Source organism: Puntigrus tetrazona, chromosome 8, assembly GCF_018831695.1.
Source record: "Puntigrus tetrazona isolate hp1 chromosome 8, ASM1883169v1, whole genome shotgun sequence".
In the NCBI taxonomy this organism is placed as follows: domain Eukaryota; kingdom Metazoa; phylum Chordata; class Actinopteri; order Cypriniformes; family Cyprinidae; genus Puntigrus; species Puntigrus tetrazona.
Genome location: NC_056706.1, coordinates 3,765,096 through 3,785,049, shown reverse-complemented (window position 1 = coordinate 3,785,049; position 19,954 = coordinate 3,765,096). Strand labels below are relative to the sequence as shown.

The following is a 19,954-nucleotide window of genomic DNA, read 5'->3' as shown; positions in this document are numbered from 1 at the left end:
TTGTTTTAAAAGAAATGAATCTTTATTCAAAGAGCTTCTATTTCAGATAATTAAATCAAAATTTAAGCGCATCAGTTCGCACAACAACGTTAAGCAGCACAAACTGTTTTTAACACTTATAATATGATAACCTCTCTCTGGTTCCTGTTTGGTTTCATGTCAGACTCGGTCCAGAAATCGTCTGGGCCGCTGCAGGTGGACATCGCCCGCTCCGCAGGTTCAGTGCTGGGACTCAGTCTCACTACCTCCCTCTACAGAAACAAACAGGTCATTACAGTCCAGAAAATCAAGCCAGCTAGTGTTGCAGACAGGTGAGCACTTGTCCTACACACAACAGAATCACATGCACTAATACATTCATGAATTTAATTTTAAATAATTATAGTTATACCTGATGCAATGCAGTAATTTTACAAAGAGCGATAGTTCGATTTATTAAACAAGCAGATTATTCTATCTTTTTTTTTTGACAGTTAGTTGATATTTTAACAATTGTTGGCAGCTTGTTGGTTTCAAAATATACTGACAGCTACATAAATCAATAATATTTATAATTGTAAATAAATGTTGTATAAATAAAATAGCTAACATTAAATTATATACATTTAAAATTTTACTGGATATTGCACATATGTTACTTTTAATTGTTCCTATTTAATAAATAAATATAATATGATATTATTTATGCGTCATACCTCCCGTCACTCCCTTGCTCTCTGGGGACGACAAAACTTTATTTTATTTTTGTTTACATCGCCTTGTGATTGTAAAGTACGCTCCACACAATTAGCGTTAGATTCACGTGCAATAAAAACTTGATTATTTCATTTAATTTGCATGAAATAAGTATTCTCACGTCATTTTTTAAAATGAAACATATTTAGAAATCCTCTTCTCTCTCTGTCCCTTTTCATTTATTGTGACTGTTTTCTCTCCGTTTCTTGACTTTCTCACCTTGTTACCACCGTTCTCTCTGTCACTCTCTTTCTGTCTTTCCCTCTTTTCCTCAGATGTGGTGCTTTGCATGTGGGAGATATTCTCCTGGCTATAGATGGCATGAGCACAGAGCATTGCTCTCTGATGGAGGCTCAGCAGCTCCTGTCCAGCTCCTCAGAGCTCACCAAACTAGAGATCCTGCCCTCTCAACACTGCTCACATGACACAGGTCTGCAGACACATACAGCTCAAGACAGACCCACAGTGACTTCTTTAGATAATCTAGACATGTCTAGTAGAATACATTCACCAGCAACTCTTCCTGTGTTTGTAATAGCATACTACCCTACTCTTAACATACTGTTTCTGTGCAGACTAGACATATTATGAAAATCAATACAATGCACACATTTTGCCAAAATGTGCCAAGACCACTTCCTGATTAAAAAGGTACCATAAAGTAGTTTTTTTTTTTTTTGCCATAGTATTTCACATACAGTACTTTTATTACACTATGTTCAAATATTATTTATTAATTGATTGATTTATTTACCTGGATACCACTTTTTGAATAAAAAAATGTAGCAGTTATTTGACATACTATTTCAGGCTATTTATATATTTATATTTGCTAAACTATATACATTTCTAAACCGTCATAGTGAGTTCACGTGGAGAAAAAAAAGTAGCATGCAGTTAGAAACGTTTCATTTTGTATGCTATTTTTTATACTGTAAAAGCAGTAAGCTATTTATTGCATACTGCACAGAAAGCAGCGAGCTAATGCATTTATCCAGGCAGATTTCACATCCACCGGCATTAGTACAAAAAGAGCATCAAAGCTATATTTTAATTTCATATGCTATTTGTGTTTGTGCTCCACATTTACTATATAAATTCAGTTCACAGCTGCTGCTTTACACTTGCGTCCTTACTGGATTATTTCCTATCTTCTTCTCTCCTCCTCTTCTCTCTTTCTGTCTCTCTTTGACCTTTATTCATGCCAGTGCTGGTTTGTAGTGGTTGTCGGCGTCCAGCTTTGGGCCACTTTCTTACAAGTATCATGAGTCATTCTTAATATGCAGAACACTGCAGGCAAGACTTCCCCTACCCTACAGAAATAAGTCCAAGCACACACACACACACACACCATGAGCTCAGAGCCTTCACTCTGGCTTTAGTACGTTACTAGAAAACCACATTCTGACTGTATCATTGGGTTTTCAAGAAATGTGATATGAACAGGCGCACAGCCGTTATAAAGTGATTTGAACACCTGCATCCTCTTTAGCTCAGCTCATCTGTCAGAGAATAATCTCATGTGTGGAGTCACACACACACACACACACACACACACACACACACTCACACAGATTATACACTGAATGTACAGAAAGAACCTCAACAAAGCTGTATTTATTTACCTAAAAATGCAGTAGAAACAGTGACATGTTTTTATAATTTAAAGTAATATATTCTAAAATTAGATTTGATGAATTTTCAGTGGCCATCATATTTTGGTCTTCAGTGTCACATGACCTTTCGCTGCTTTGCATGTTTAAATCAGCAGGTGGTGCTCAGGTATCGCCCTGGAAATGAATGTGCACTATTTTAGAAATACAAAATATTTGCTGGCCATCTGATCTAATAATGTGTCAGGAAACAGATTTCTTCTGGTTTATTCACAAAGGTTAATTTCATAACATGGGATGTATTTTCATCTTGGGGTGCTCTGTGGGCCACAGAACATTTTGACTCACATAGTACATCATCTGCATAATCCCAAGCAAACAAAAAATTCAGTATGTATGAGGCATACTGCATAAATAGTATGTGCGTCATGGTAATATGCTGTTACTCTGGCCTGTTGTTATAATTGTATTTAATAATATTATCATTTTATGTGCAATTTTTTGTTTTTGTTTACATGATATATGTGTATGTACTGTTTATATTTATTATGTATACATAAAGAAACACACATACAGCATATATTTTGAAAATATTTATATTTTTTAAAATATTTATATTGTATTAATATAATTTATATAATATTTAAATATATTTAATATAGAAATGTTACATATTTTTCTTAAATATACATGCGTGTGTGTGTGTGTGTTTATATATATACACAATAAATATACAGAGTATACACATATACACACATAAACAAAAACTTGCATTTTGGATGCGAATAATCGTTTGGCAGTATTAATTTAAAAATAAATATTTAAAATAGCTAAATTATTTTGAATAGTTTTTATTAATGTTTACAACAGAGTTGACACTTCTGTTTAATGCATTTTCAATTTTTTTAAATCCTCTATGTAATTAATTTTAACTGTGATCTATCAATTATTTTTTGAATCATCATACTTTGAAGAGTTAAGACATTTTTGCACAATAATTTGTTTAATTTAATTTTTTATTAATGTTCAGCTAAACATTAACATTACATTTAGTGTTTGCAGACCCTTTTTTCCAAAGCAGCCTACAAACGGGAACTGTTCAGATAAGTACTGGAAAGGCAAAGGAATGAATAAAAAGAAAGTTTAAGTTTGTTTTAAGCAGATTAGCTTTGGCTGCTTAAAAAGTTTTTCCAGTGCCTCTTAAAAACAAGACATTATTTTTCTGTTTCCCGTCTTTATTGTCATCTTAGTATATTTAGCATTGAAAAGAAATGAAAGAGTAATACAAAGAAAAGCGATGCAGAGGATCTCTTTGAAGTGCAGATTTGTCTCTGTCTAAACAGCTGGTCTGATGGGCGTGACTCTTCCTAACGAGCGTGACACCATGCATGCTTAATTAAGCATCGTTAGTGACACAGCTGCTTAGTGTCAGAAGGATCTGTTTCTGTCACAATCCAAAACAATGTCCTCTATCTGTTTCGCAGAGCGTTTGTTACTAATCGTGAGCGAAGAGAGAGTTTTAAGATGGTTTCTCATCTGCTGGCAGCCTTACTAGAGCTGGCCCGGAAATGTAAGAGAAGGCAAAGGGAATGGAGGGAATAAAAGAGCTGCGTGAAACGCATGCCTATGAGCGGCGTCTCCTGTGAATGTCAATGATCAGTGAAGCAGCGTGGATCAGTCCAGTCAGATCTTTCTACGGGCGTATATCAGCCCGAGTGCTGTAACATAAGAGATAACCCATTTACGGCCCGTTTTGTGTGTGTCTGTGTTTTCCCTGCAGTACGTGTCCAGAGGAGTACTCAGCGTCAGTGGGACTCTAGTGAGAACTACAGCTGCGCTCCTCCACCTTTCCAAAAAACACCCTCGGCCTGGAGTCACACCACCCCTACACCCTCACACCGATGTGAGTGTGTTCAGAATGGACTGCTCGTACAATCACAAACCAAATTTTTAACTGCAAACTATTTTTTAATTGTTTTAAATTAAATTGTACTGGGAAAGGATGACACTTTTTTTTTTTTTTTTTTTTTTTGTATGCTCACAAAGGCATGCTAATATACTAGTCATACTTTTATTTTGCATTAAATTTAATATGCATATACATTAATTTATTTTCATTTTATGTAGTGACTTTTTCCATTTAATTTCTTTCCTTAATTAATTTGTCATACTAATAATTTTCATTTTAATTTACTTATTTTTACAGTTACATTTTTCTGACTCATTTTTGTTTTTCCTTTTAATTTTCTTTATTCTGTTTCTATATTTTCCAAACAAAAATTAAGCAACATGTTTATTAGCATTCCACTTTATACAATCCATGATGTTTCAAAACCGTTTTACAGTCTTGTACAAAAGGATTAAACCTACGTATAGCTAAATAAACTATCATACTAACAATATGCTAGTATTCCATTCCAGTGTAATCACACGTCAAATGCACATGGTGATTTCAATCTCAAATCTCTCTCCTCCAGCTGTGACGTCTGGCATCTCTGCAAACACATCAGGCTTTCACAGTTACAACTGCGGCACCCAGTCGGCGTACCCCAACACCTATCCCAGCAGCACCCTGCCCTCCTACCCATCCAGCCCCCGCTGCACCGTCACCAAGAGGAGACAAAGGAGAAGAGACCACAAGAGCTCCTGTGAGCGCATTTACACGCATGTGCATTTGTCTCTCATCATGGCCTTGTGTCAGCAAAACAGACCATATGTAATGCGGTCAGGGAAAACTGAGCTGGGATGTTTTCAGGAAATTCCAAAAATAGGTCAAATGCCATTTCCATGCTCAATGTCAGTAAAACAATGTTAGAATGGACCGTTTCACTATTACGCTACATACTATTTATGCTATCTAAACAAACAAGAAGCGTTTAAACGTTCAGAGACTATGGCTGTGATAAACAAACGGAAAACTGTCCTCGTCAGAGCAACGTAAGTTGTAAACGTAAATGATGCAGCTCTCATTAAACCCGTCTCACTCCGTTCCTAAAAATCATAGCCATCAGCCAACTTCAGATAGCTATAACTTTTGTTACGGTCTAACTATTAGATGTAATAAAAACGGTTTAGGAAAGGGCTTGAATCCAGCTTTTCCCATTTTCCTTTTTTTTTTCTTTCTTAAATATAAATTTACCATGTGTCGATCGCATTGCATATGTTTTCTGTATTAACACTGCTATTGAAATATATATTACTTGGGGGGGAAATAATTGCAGAAAATTTCTTTAATTGCAGAATTTAAAAACAAAAATAGTAGTAGAATTTAAAAATAATAGTAAGTTGTAAAAAGAAAAATAATTTGAAATTAAAAATACTCAATGGTATCCAATACAAAAAAAAATCAGCAAACTAACCAATAGACTTACAGTATTAATACAGATATACAGTATTAACACCTAAATTATATATATATATACAGTATAGACCAAAAGTTTGGACACTTTCTCATTCAAAGAGTTTTCTTTATTTTCATGACTATGAAAATTGTAGATTCACACTGAAGGCATCAAAACTATAAATTAACACATGTGGAATTGTATACATAACAAAAAAGAGTGAAACAACTGAAAATATGTCTATATTCTAGGTTCTTCAAAGTAGCCACCTTTTGCTTTGATTACTGCTTTGCACACTCTTGGCTTTCTCTTGATGAGCTTCAAGAGGTAGTCACCTGAAATGGTCTTCCAACAGTCTTGAAGGAGTTCCCAGAGATGCTTAGCACTTGTTGGCCCTTTTGCCTTCACTCTGCGGTCCAGCTCACCCCAAACCATATCGATTGGGTTCAGGTCCGGTGACTGTGGAGGCCAGGTCATCTGGCGCAGCACCCCATCACTCTCCTTCTTGGTCAAATAGCCCTTACACAACCTGGACGTGTTTTTGGGGTCATTGTCCTGTTAAAAATTAAATGATGGTCTAACTAAACGCAAACCGGATGGAATAGCATGCTGCTGCAAGATGCTGAGGTAGCCATGCTGGTTCAGTATGCCTTCAATTTTGAATAAATCCCCATGTCACCAGCAAAGCACCCCCACACCATCACACCTCCTCCTCCATGCTTCACGGTGGGAACCAGGCATATAGAGTCCATCCGTTCAACTTTTCTGCGTCGCACAAAGACACAGAGGTTGGAACCAAAGATCTCAAATTTGGACATTAGATTTCCACTGGTCTAACGTCCATTCCTTGTGTTCTTTAGCCCAAACAAGTCTCTTCTGCTTGTTGCCTGTCCTTAGCAGTGGTTTCCTAGCAGATATTCTACCATGAAGGCATGATTCACACAGTCTCCTCTTAACAGTTGTTCTAGAGATGTGTCTGCTGCTAGAACTCTGTGTAGCATTGACCTGGTCTCTAATCTGAGCTGCTGTTAACCTGTGATTTCTGAGGCTGGTGACTCGGATGAACTTATCCTCCACAGTAGAGGTGACTCCTGGTCTTCCTTTCCTGGGGCGGTCTGCATGTGAGCCAGTTTCTTTGTAGCGCTTGATGGTTTTTGTGACTGCACTTGGGGACACTTTCAAAGTTTTCCCAATTTTTCTGACTGACTGACCTTCATTTCTTAAAGTAATGATGGCCACTCGTTTTTCTTTACTTAGAATTTGTATTATGGCAAGAAAAAAGCAGCTAACAGTGTATTCAGTGGGACTATCAGCTGGGTATCCACCTGACTTCTGCACAACACAACTGATGGTCCCAACCCCATTTATAAGGCAAGAAATCCCACTTATTAAACCTGACAGGACACAACTGTGAAGTGAAGACCATTTCAGGTGACTACCTCTTGAAGCTCATCAAGAGAAAGCCAAGAGTGTGCAAAGCAGTGATCAAAGCAAAAGGTGGCTACTTTGAAGAACCTAGAATATAGACATATTTTCAGTTGTTTCACTCTTTTTTATGTATACAATTCCACATGTGTTAATTTATAGTTTTGATGCCTTCAGTGTGAATCTACAATTTTCATAGTCATGAAAATAAAGAAAACTCTTTGAATGAGAAAGTGTCCAAACTTTTGGTCTATACTGTGTATATATATATATATATATATATATATATATATATATATATATATATAAACAAACCTGCACTGGGTACGTTTATAAAAATTACTTAAATGTCCTAATTGAAGTATGGCCTAATGCTGGTTTAGGCTAAGGCCTGTCTGTGAAACCGGGCCTAAGAGTTTTATGTTTCAGTTTGCATTGCTGCATGTCAATTTCTGTTTGTTTATTTAATCTCTCTAAGTGTCTCTGGCGTCGAGTACGGTGGGCGCCGGTGGTCAGGTGGTGCATATAGAGACCAGCGAGGTGGTTCTGAGAGGAGATCCTCTTACTGGGTTTGGCCTGCAGTTACAGGGAGGAGTGTTTGCTACTGAGCCGCTGTCAGCGCCTGCCTGTGTCCGCTTTATAGAGCCTGACACACCTGCTGAAAGGTGAGAGGGCGCCGCTGCTCCGAGCTGTCACGCCGCAGACGTGATGCATGCTGAAGTCATTGTCTTGTATGTTTAGAGCCTGTGGAGAGATGTATGAACGGGCGTACACACGCACACACACACACACGAGCCTTACAGCATGAGAGAAAGCTGAGATACTGATCTGACCCATTACAAAGATCGCTCCGTGACTGCTTTGCTTCAGGATTGTAGAGTTTACTGTCCTGTTACTATTATTCAGTCCCAGCTTTTCAAACCTGAAGCCTTTGTCAAAATACAAACCTGCAACCAGATATAAAGCCAAAGATATTTTAATCAGTTCCATGCATTGGATAGTTAGAGTTCAGAGAAATGCTGTTCTTTTGAATTTTGTTCATCAAGGAATTCTAGGAAAAGGATCGATAGCAGCACAATGTTTTTTTACACTGATAATTGTAGTCATAGTAAAGGCAACTGAAAATGCACTTTAAATATGAAATTACATTTTGAAATGTATTAAAATATAAACATTGCTGTAAACACAACTGTAATGTTTTTACTATATGTTCATCGAACAAATGCAGCCCTGAGCATAATTTTTTTTTATTTAATTTTTGGAATGATCTGTTCTATTTAACATACATTTTGTTTTCATAATTTTATGTATTCATTCAATATTTTAATTATTTGCCGTAATTGACAACTGTAACTCAAAATTACAAGTTTTTTTTCCTCACAATTACCTTTGTTTTCTATTCTGTGGCAGAAACACAAATTGATATAAAAATTAAAATAAAGGTTAGGTTTTTTTTTTTTTTTTTCAATTCTGCATCATGACTTACTTTCAGAAAATCTGAATTGTGAGAAGTTACAATTACCTTTTTTTTTTTATTCTTTCGTCAAGTGGTGTAAATAAGCTTTCATCAAAACTAACCTTTCAAACAGTACTGTACATTTGTTTAAATGATAATGTAACAAGTAAAAATCTATATTTTTTTACTTCTTTTGTCTTGTTCCAGATGTATTGTTACTGTATTGTTGTGTGTGAATGTGTCAGTGTTTATCTGAATGTGTTTCGTGTGTATTTGTGTTCCAGGTGTGGGGTGTTACAAGTTGGAGACCGAATTCTTTCTATTAATGGAATTCCCACCGAAGAAGGAACACTGGAGGAGGCCAATCAGCTGCTTCGAGATGCAGCGCTGGCCAATAAAATCACACTGGAGGTGGAGTTTGATGTAGCAGGTACAAAAACGTCATTTCAATCAAAGATCAGCGATTCGAGCAGATTTTAAATGTGATTAAACACATAATCACATGTCAGTCACAGATTTTTTTATGTATTTTTCCCCCGTGTGTTTTCCAGAATCAGTCATCCCCAGCAGCGGCACATTTCAGGTTAAATTGCCCAAGAGACGTGGAGTGGAGCTGGGCATCACGATCAGTGGTGAGTAATGACCAAAGGGGGGCGCTGTTGACCTAGAATTCAATTTAAAACGTCTACATTTAATTGAATGCATCCATGCATTTTACGCACTATATATATATATATATATATACACATACATACATATATATATATATATATATATATATATATATATATATATATATATATATATATATATATATATATATACACACATACATGCATATATATACACACATACATGCATATATATATACATATATATATGTGTAATGTAATATAAAAATTTCAGCGAGCAAGAAGCCAGGAAAACCCTTGATAATCTCTGAGATACAGAGAGGGAGCATTGCACACAGGTAAAGCATCAATACAACACATCAAACCAATTCGTTTGATTAATCTTCTTTAGCAATAAAAACTGATGAAACTGAATATGAAATGGACTTTTCTAATAGAATAGGAACCCTGGAGCCAGGTGATCGTCTGCTGGCTATTGATAATGTTCGGCTGGATAACTGCGGGATGGAAGAAGCCATGATGGTCCTCCAGCAGGCCGAGGGAATGGTCAAACTGAGGATTCAGAAAGATGAAGACAACCTGGGTGAGCGAGTTTTTGTGTGTGTAGTCTTTAAAAAATGCTGGTTCTCATTTGTACTGGGGTTCATTTTGTAGTCAAGTATTCAAAGACCTAAATGAGTAAAATCAAGTGCTAGAAAATGGAAGCTTTTTTTATTTTTAATTTGTTTAAACTAAATGTAACATAGATGGAAGAAGTTATGTTAAATTATTTTATTCACCTTAGTGTATTAAAAACTTTAATTATACTATAGATAGCGATAATATACATAAATCGTTTCAATCATTCAATAAAAACAAATGTATTCAAATGCACTTGCATATATAATTTCATTTAGTTTTTTGTTTTCTTATTGTTTTAATTCATTCTATGCTTTCCTTGAAGATATATTTTATCTGCAGTTTATATATTTGAAAAGCATTTATATCCTAAAAACAATACAGGTGGTAATTGTTATTTTTGATAAACTTTTTTTTTTTTGTAAATTCAAATGAATCTGAACAAAAACTACATAATATATTTAAATATAAAAAAGTTAAACTTAAAAGTTAGCTATAACTAAAACTGAATAAAATAAAATAAAGCAAAATTAAAAAAGAGAACTGAAAATATAAAATTTAAATCTAATAAATATACTCTTAATTTTAATTATAATTTTAAAATAATACATTATAAAATAACACTTTTAAATATGTTAAAGTCCTTTTGCATTGTTTATTTGACCTCATTTCAACTTGTGCATTGTTTATTGCAGATGAATTGGAGTCGTCTGGTTCAGTCATATTCACGGTAGAGCTCAAGAGACACGGAGGTCCTCTTGGAATCACAATTTCAGGCACTGAAGAGCCCTTCAATCCCATCCTGATCTCCAGCCTGACCCGCAACGGCCTCGCACACAGGTGCACACACACACTCAGCACCTCATGAACAATACGCACTCAAACCTGCATGTTTCATAATAACACGCGTCATCTGACATCTGACGGGGGTAGCTGCGGCCTGGAGCGACGGCCGTGTCAAAAGGTTGTCCAGAAAATTTCCCGTATCACAAAGGCAGACTGTGTTTTTAAACGCTATTGAACACTTTTGTCTGTTAAATAATAATTCAATATTCAACATGGGTTCGGCATAATTCTCAAAACCCACCTCTAAAAAAAGCAATAATGTTAAAAATATTACTTGAATGGCCGTGGGTTATTGACGTCATCACATCCACAGCCTGTTTGTGAAGGTCTAATTACTGCACACCCTTAATCAGAATAATGAATCACAAAGGAAATGCATGTATTATTTTCAAAGGAACACTTTTTTTTGGAAATAGGCTAATTTTCCAACTCCCCTAGAGTTAATAAGTTGATTTTTTTTACCACTTTGGAACCCATTCAGTCGATCTCTGGGTCTATAGCACTGTAAGCGTAGCTTAACGTAGATCATTGAATGAGTAGTTTAACATCCTTTTAAAAAGTTTAACTCGCTATTTTTGCCTTTTTATCTGAGGCAAGTCTTCTGTATTTTTTGTTGTGAAAGTGACCTTTAAAAAGAGAGAGAGCTTCATAAAGTGCTAAATGTCGTGACTTTAAATTTATAAAAGGCTTAAAATTTATCCTGAGCCTTCAAATAGGAGTGTGCACCAACATCTGTATTAGCCCGCTTCAAACAAGCAACCATTACTATCATATTTTTATACTTGCTTGCAAAAAGTGTTAAGCAGAGACGTATTAGCACCAGGCACACTGAAAGTCAACCACTAATTGTTTAGACATTTAAAAAATAATAATAAAACTGGTGTAATTTTTCTCACAAATTCAAATGGTAATTTTGAACATGAACTACTTGTATGTGAAAGACTTGTACACTTGACTGTATCTGCCATTAATATTGATTGCATTGCATTGCATTTCAATCAAGATTTTTTTTTCAAAACCTGAAACACTCATCAATATTGACATTTTTACACAAACCGTCCAGAGTGACTTCAACCATGATGGAAACAGAATGCAGTCTTCTGCACAAGCGTAAAAATACGATTCAAAATATAAAATGCACAAAAATATAATTCAAACTACAGTAAAACTGTGCGCAATGCATATTTTGTAAGAAATGGCTATATTTGTCAAAACTGGGTATTATAATTAGTACCAGTAGTAGTATTAACGCATTTATTTTATTCATATTTTTTAGCTTTCATATATTGAAAGGCTGTGGAGTATGCTTGCATTACGCATTCTATATGTTTATATATTTCTCTTTAGTTTCAGTAGAATATATTTCTTTTTTGTTATAGTTGTTTGTTTTTCTCTCTTTCTCATGTCTTCTGTAATTATTTTAAAATTTTTGGTCACATTTTCAAATAAAAAAAAAAGCAGCAGAACAACGATAAAATAGTAAAATAAACACATAAAGCAACCTTTTGACGTACATATCAAATTGACATTTAAACATAATATTGCCGTTGATGTTATCACCATACATTAACTCAACACGGATACCACAAATTAATTTATACTTGCGTTCATGAGGAAATGGCCAATGTCTGTGGCTTTGCAAATGACCTAAAAACATAGGTTGCACAAAACGCGCATCGGTATGCAATTGAGGTCATTGTTTTGTCTCATGAAAAAGACACAGCATGGGATACATTTAAAATCTTAATAAGCTATCGTAATGTTTATGTATTTACTCATTAACGCCGATAGGTTCTTCCAGGAATTACGTAAGGTTTCTGATTGGCTGACCATTTCTCCAGACTGCAGTTATCCCTGTTAGACCTCTTGAGCAGCAGGCTCACGTCTCATATCTGCTGGGCAGTGTGGAAAACTGTTAACCAGACTTTCACATGAGATTTTGTGTGTAAAGGACTGGTGCTCTTCATATCGGTGACCGTGTTTTGGCCATCAATAACATGAGTCTCAAAGGAAAACCTCTGAGCGAGGCCATCCATCTGCTGCAGACCGCTGGAGACACGGTTACACTGAAGATCAAGAAGCGATCCGAACGTAAGTGTCAGAATTTAGACCTGTGTTTTGGAGAGGTGCATGCAAACAGTTCCGACATACAATCCACTAGGAAAAGCATCTTGATGAATAATGCATCGGCGCTTGTCCTCCTGACCCACATCTGTCTTTTCCAGCACTTTTGGAGTCGGACAGGGGCAGCCCGTCCAGGACGGCTTCGTGCGTGAGCGACATGGAAGACGATCGCTCGGATTCTCTCAGGAGAGGAAAATACTCTGAACTTCATCGCCTGACCACACCGCCCAGTCTGGATTCAGCCATGGACTCGTGGGATAGTTCGGCCCTAGATGCTGGATATGGAAGTCAAGGTGAGGAAGATGATGACAAACGTAATTGAATGTTAACAAGGGAAGGAACATAAGGCCAGCGAGGGTTAATGGACTCATTTCGACATTAATCAAGTGGGCGAATAAGATGGCTGCGCCTGGATTGGGATTTGTCCAAAAAGTTTTCTCTTACTGAGGTCAACAAAGGAGCCTCTGAAAATTTTAAGAGACAGCCAGGGTTGCCAGGTCCCAAAAAAAATGTAAAACCGTATACTGAACTAAGCTGTTTTTTGATGATGATTTTAGGTACACTAAATTTAATATGTGCTTTTAATTATTCATTATGAATTTTAAAAATTGTATATAAAGAATAAAATGATAGATAGATATACTTTATATTTTTTGATGCTACATGTATTATGTGCTTAATTATTTATTTTGTATTTTATATCTCATATTTGGAATAAAATGCCGGATAAATAGATAATACTTTTAATTATTTTACTCATAATTCATGAGTAAATGATTCAATGTATTATTATTATTTTTATATTTTTTTATTATTAGAAACTATAATACTTCAATTTCTTTACAATCTTTTTTTACGTACAGGAAATTACAATTTTCTCTGGTATTTTTAATTTTACTGTTTGTTTTTCTTTCCACATTAATTGTAATTTTGTAAAAAAAAAAAAAAAATTTTAATTCTTTGCCGATGAATAAACCGTTTGCCAGCAACAGTAAATTATAGAAGTATCCGACAGCCATATATAATAATACATATAATAACTTTTCTATACACTAACTAGATGCTGTCAAGCTCCAAAATGACAAAAAAGATCCATAAATACAAAACACTGTGTTCTTATCTTCCATGTAAATCTAATCTCAGTGTTTAAACCTATATTTTCAGGTGTCTATATTCATAGGGCGTCTGATTTCACTCTTCATCCCAATGACTGGAGACAGACCAATCACAGGAGCCCCCTGATCTCCAGAAGACACGCCCACCATCCTGCAATGTATGATGGGAGGCTGGGCGAGGAGGACTGGACATACTCTGGGTGAGAGTTAGCTTAGGGACACAGCTTGTTGATTCTGTTGGTACAGTACTTGATCTTTTTTTATCTCAGAGATACTAGACAGGAACTAGAAGGTTAAAGAAGCATAACAGCTGATTTCGTTATGAGAAGGACACTTGTGCGTAAGAACATTTCAGCTTGTTTGCTTGCTATCACTCAATCATGTGGCTGTTATTCTTTCTCTGAGTCGGCCAGTTATTATTTTCCATGTATGTGCACTTTGAAAGGAAGCATGCAGGTGAATCTGCTCAGGTCATATTTCAAAGATACATGATTTGAAGACCTTATGGTGTTATTTCTTGTACTATACAATTAAGGCTGAAACAAAAAAAAATAAAAACTTGTTCTATGCAAAATATAATTTAGCAATTTGTTGTGAACTGTGACCTAAGCATGTTGTCATATTGACATAATTTTTGGTTATTTTATTGTCCTAACAAATTATGTACACTACCATTCAGTAGTTTGGGGTTGGTGAGATTTTCTAATGAAACTCTAGTGTATTTGAATATATTTTAAAATGTAATTTATTCTTTAGATGGTTACCAGTCTTCAGTGTCACATGATCCTTCAGAAATCGATCTAATGTGCTGATTTGCTGCTCAAGAAACGTTTCTTTTTATTACCAATTTTTAAAACAATTGTGCTTCACATTATTATTATTATTATTATTATTATTTTTTTTTAATTTCAGGATTCTGTGAAGCTCAAAAGCGCAGTGTTTAGTTGTAAGATTATAAATGATCGATTTCATTTGTGCTTGTATAATAATAATAATAATAATAATAATAATAAAATTACTGACCCCAAATTTTTGAATGCTAGTTTCTATTCATATGTATATAAATGTTTTTAGATTAATTAAACATTATATAACTAAAGTAACTAAAAGTGACTAAAGCAAGATCAAGTAGTAAAAAATGCAATTAAATGAGAATGTACTGTAATTTCACATGAATTTTTTTTTTTTTTTACAGTGGTAGAGTCATCCATATAAATTGTATGTAATTTTGTTGATTTCAGTGGAAAGTCAATGGCTTTTTTTTGTATGTTTTTGGTGTACACACTTTCTGTAGCAGTTTTGGTTTCTGTGGCTAAACACCTGTCAAAGATGCTCAGTCTAGCCCAGAAACCGTTAGCCAGTCTCTGTATGTTTTCCTACTCTTCTCTTTTCTATTTTTTCTCAGGTTTTCTGTCTCTCGTCTGCCTTACTAATCATCCGTGGGCCGCTTGCTGCCATCCGCCCTTGTCTGCTTTTTTTTTTTTAATCGCTCATTTTTATCATTTTGTTCTTTTATCGCTCAGAACTAGTTCATGGCCTCTTCAGACACATCTGTGTGTTTCTCTTTCTTTAAACCGCTGGCTAATAGCTGAGAAGGATCTTGTACAGTGACTTTCAATCATGCCATACAGTACAGTTATATAAAGAGAGAGAGAGAGAGAGAGCTCCGTTTCCAGTGGTACACCTGGCCTCACATTACCCAGGTTGCTTTGCGTTGACACAGATCTGTCAGTCCCGCACGCTGTCACAACCACAACAATACAGACGCTCAGGAGAACTATTGGTCACAAGCTCTTCAGGACCTAGAGACCTGCGGCCAATCAGAAATCCTGCGGGAACTTGAGGTAAATCAACAATTTTACACACATTCTGTGTCCTTTAAATCAAATGTTTTAACTTTATATTATGGTAGAAATGGCCAACCTAACCAAAATAATACAGAAGTAATTATATATATATATATATATATATATATATATATATATATATATATATATATATATATATATATATATATATATATATATATATTATTATTATTATTATTATTATTATTTTTTTTTTTTTTTTTATTATATATATATATATATATATATATATATATATATATATATATATATATATATATATTTTTTTTTTTACCAAAATCTCTGCCGTAAGGATGCTTTTAACCAAAGTCTTTTCCAAAATATGAGTGATCGATTGATCTGAATATGAGTCTTTACCAAGATTCTAAATATTTACAATAGAAGTCATTCGAACTAAAAAGTAATAAGTAATTACTTTTAAATTTACCAAGTGACTTGGTAAAATTTGGATTTTTACATACAAAGAAAAACTATGACAGAATTCATTATCGACCAAAATCTTTACCAGGAAAAACTATTTTTGGTTACACTTTATTTTGATAGTCCACATTAGACATTCTAATAACTATAAGTAACTACATGTCAACTAATTTTCATACATTTGCAACTACATGTGTACTATTTCTGAGTAGACCGTTCCAGTAGGTTTAGGGTTAGTACAATAATTTGATATATACTTGCAAAATTTCTTATAGTCAGTATGTTGTGAACCCATCAAAATAAAGTGTTAGAAGATATAAAGTCTACTGATGCTCTAATGAATGCTTGTTGACGTGTAGTTGCAAAGCTACTTACTGTTAGCAGAATGTCCAAGGTATACTATTAAAGTAAATTAACCAATTTTTAACCAAAGTAATCAACAAATTAGAGGATTTTTGAAGGATCATGTGACTTCAGCCACGTTTCCAAATTGCTTGAGTTGAAAATATGCTTAATGGAAGCACGTCAATTTCGCTAAAACTCCCATATATCGCAAAACAAAAGTTTTTACATTGCACAAAGTCATTTTTCAGTTTGAAATAGGAATACATCTTTCCAAATCAAATGTGCTGCGGATTGTACTGGACCGTTTTATTACTTTTCTAGGCTACTATAATGTCAGGCAGCACGCTGAGTTTGGGAGAAGACAGCGAGAAGCAGAACGAAAGCCGGACCAAAGCTCTCGCGCTGAGCCCAGAGAGGACCTCAGAGTACACCGCTGCACAGGAGGACATGAAGGACAGCAGCCCATCCATGCCTTTAGAGCTTCATAAAGTAACGTTCACTCTCCCAGCAATTGAAATCATGCTGAATGAGCGACAGACCTTCATCTTCATTCTCTCCCTCTGGATCAGATCTGTATACAGAAAGATGCTGACAGCCGGGATTTTGGGTTCAGCGTGTCTGACGGTCTGCTGGAAAAGGGTGTTTATGTGAACATGATCCGCCCGGATGGCCCCGCGGACCAAGCTGGGTTGCGCCCGTATGACCGTATTCTACAGGTGAAGCATTGCACCAGCTGACCTCGTGACCCTAAATAAAATTAAAAAAATATATATTTTCAAGCAGAAAAGTTATTGTTGCAATGTTGCTTTTTACTGTATTTTTGATCAAATAAATACAGCTTTGGGAAGAACGGGAGGATAAATAAAAAAAATAATAATTTAAACGGAAGCATGCATTAAGCTCCTAAACCGAGTTGTTTTTACCTGCTGTTTTTACAGGTCAACCATGCACGGACACGGGATTTTGACTGTTGTCTAGCTGTGCCGTTGATCACAGAGGCCGGAGAGCATCTGCAGCTGGTCATTAGCAGAAACCCTCTCGCTCAGGCGCGTGCTTGGCCACCTAAACACTGTCAGGACCCTGAACTGTACGTGGTTTCCGCACCGAATCCAAGAAGAGTTGACCTCTGATTCCCAAAAAATGAGCAATTTTCAGTTGTTTTGACACACATGATTCTCACAATGAACACCTAGCACTATGTATTTAAATTGAATTACTTATTGTTTTTTACTTTTATTTGTCACAAGTTAGGACTCACTATTTTTTTCCCTTGCTTTTTAAATGAACCCGCACCAAACTAGCCACATCTTCCAAGTTCATTTGACCCCTCACACAGGCACGTGAGTTTTGTTTGAACACTTCGTCACACGAAACATGCCAAGTTCATCTTTATATACACGCCACTATTGTTTCTGATATAAATACGACACTCGTTTGGTTTCCGCTGTCAGCAATAACGCTTTGATGTTGAGGCAGATCTGTAGGCTTTTACAAAACAAAGACAAACTTCAAGCCATCTTTTGTCGGTGAAAATCTTTGAGATCAAAACCATGACAGTTTGACAAAATCAATATTTTTGAAATATTCCGATGAAAATGTAATCTTTTATTTCTCTGTTCGAGATTGACGTCTTGATGTGAATGTTTCAGGTGCATGTGATGCGGTTCGGTAATGTCATTTGTCTACCATAAGGACTTTTATAAGGATTTTACGTCCTGATGCACACCAGGAATAAATTCAGATTTTAAGTCAAGTCCTTCAAAGGAGCTTGTTTTAAGTGTGACTTTTAAAGCAGGTCCTTTTCTGTATATGGTTCACCCTCGATCCTCTATTCTCTGTATAAACTTCTTTTCCTGGATGTTACGTATGTAGAATGCTACGAATAAGATGTACATTTTAATATTCTCGGGTTAGAAATTATTTCCTTTTTTTAAAGAAAATAAAGGATGAAAACTAGAGCGTCTGTGGTAAGAAATACAGGCTTAAACTGAAGACGGGTGCATGCTGGGATCTCTCACGCGTGCCTGTCAGGACGCCGTTCGGGGGTTTGATATTGCAGACAGCGTTGGCACGAGGTGGAGATGAGCTGTCCCACACCTCACCGCACTGTCAGATACTGGAAGCCAAAGCCGTTTGACACCGCTCCTATTTTAGTCCAAGGGCGGATTCTGATTCGAGGAAACGCGGAGCCTAATGCATGTGCTGGGAATTTAACATTAAATGTGTAGTGATAATCGGATTGTGGGCTGATGGAGGCATAAATGCTTGTGGGATAAAGGGTGGTGACTTTTGATGTTCGCTTCAAAACAAAGAAATATTAATTTTGCTATGTGGGTAGAGTTAACTAAGCTCAGAAAGAGTCTATTCTATGTAATGAATCTGTTGAACTTGAATCAGTGCTGGGATGGATGGGGCCACTTGAACGGGTTGGCTGCAGGTGAGTTGTATTTCCCAAATGATTATTGGCATGGGCGTAGGTTTGATTTTGTAGTGGATCTGAGACACAACAGGCGTTTAATAGTTTGATCAAAAGTATTGCTAGGAACAGTTTAGTAGACACTGGATATTTGCAGGGGCATTGCATCGTGAGTGATGTCTGACTTTGGAAATTATAGTTCTCTATGTACATATGAAGAGGGCGAGCAACGAGTTGATCCAAATTTCACAAAAAGCTCATGAACGTGAATTTAAAGCTTAGTTGATGCTTTCTTCATTGTGAGGAAGATTCATTTAGGCTACTTGTAATGGCAAGAGAAATTTTGATCGGGTATTCATTTTGTAAGTGGCCTTTCAGCTTTAAAGATTTTTCTCTTTCTTCTTTTTTTGGATTGTTTGATTATATGTCCGCTCCTCGCGTAGTGATCCGAATTCGATCGGCACGTTTCACGAGCTAATGAAATTATTATCCGGTCGAAATGAGTTTTGAAACTCCGAAAACGACATCAATTTTCACATAAACGGGAGTTATATAGATCGCCGGAGTTCAAATATTCAAAGGATTTGACTGATGAGGCGAGTTGATGCTTTTCAATGAGCTGAACTGGTTCGCAGATGATTCACTGAACGATTCATTCGTGCCGCGTTTGTTTCAGAACTCGCCGATTCAGTGATTCGGTCAATATGAACCGTTTATCTAATTACGAGATTTAGGTAGTTGCCGCTGTGTTTAGGTTATAAATATCTGTTTGTCTTTAAATCAGCTGTATTTGTAAGACCAAGCTTCACTGTCATAGTTTGTTTTGTCGAAGTCACTCGTTTCCACACACTTGAATTATCAAGTATTTCAACATATCAAAAGTTATTCTCGAGATGTTAAAAAGAAGCATTTTCATCGATGGCTCACCTTTAACCTCATCATCCCTGGTAGAGAACGTCAAAATGCAGGTATAGACATTTTTAAACAGATTTGACACAAC

At 35.8% G+C, this 19,954-nt stretch overlaps 1 protein-coding gene across 6 annotated transcripts in view; it reads left to right on the top strand.

The window, feature by feature from the left end:
- Positions 1-18,496, top strand: part of grip2a (glutamate receptor interacting protein 2a) — a 33,621-nt gene extending 15,125 nt beyond the window's left edge. For 3 of the 6 annotated variants that reach the window (XM_043246372.1, XM_043246371.1, XM_043246373.1), the window contains exons 8-24: positions 164-311; positions 1,011-1,165; positions 4,129-4,251; positions 4,826-4,996; positions 7,593-7,779; positions 8,855-9,000; positions 9,122-9,202; positions 9,477-9,540; positions 9,640-9,785; positions 10,516-10,660; positions 12,618-12,757; positions 12,892-13,083; positions 13,955-14,105; positions 15,629-15,749; positions 16,860-17,027; positions 17,108-17,254; positions 17,477-18,496. In XM_043246372.1, coding sequence (XP_043102307.1) covers positions 164-311; positions 1,011-1,165; positions 4,129-4,251; positions 4,826-4,996; positions 7,593-7,779; positions 8,855-9,000; positions 9,122-9,202; positions 9,477-9,540; positions 9,640-9,785; positions 10,516-10,660; positions 12,618-12,757; positions 12,892-13,083; positions 13,955-14,105; positions 15,629-15,749; positions 16,860-17,027; positions 17,108-17,254; positions 17,477-17,668 — 2,477 coding nt within the window. In that variant the 3' untranslated portion in view covers positions 17,669-18,496. Of the gene's footprint in view, positions 1-163; positions 312-1,010; positions 1,166-4,128; positions 4,252-4,825; positions 4,997-7,592; positions 7,780-8,854; positions 9,001-9,121; positions 9,203-9,476; positions 9,541-9,639; positions 9,786-10,515; positions 10,661-12,617; positions 12,758-12,891; positions 13,084-13,954; positions 14,106-14,174; positions 15,751-16,859; positions 17,028-17,107; positions 17,255-17,476 lie in introns of those variants that run through there. The other 3 variants (XM_043246376.1, XM_043246375.1, XM_043246374.1) reach the window with 3 other exon arrangements.
- Positions 18,497-19,954: the final 1,458 nt, after the last annotated feature.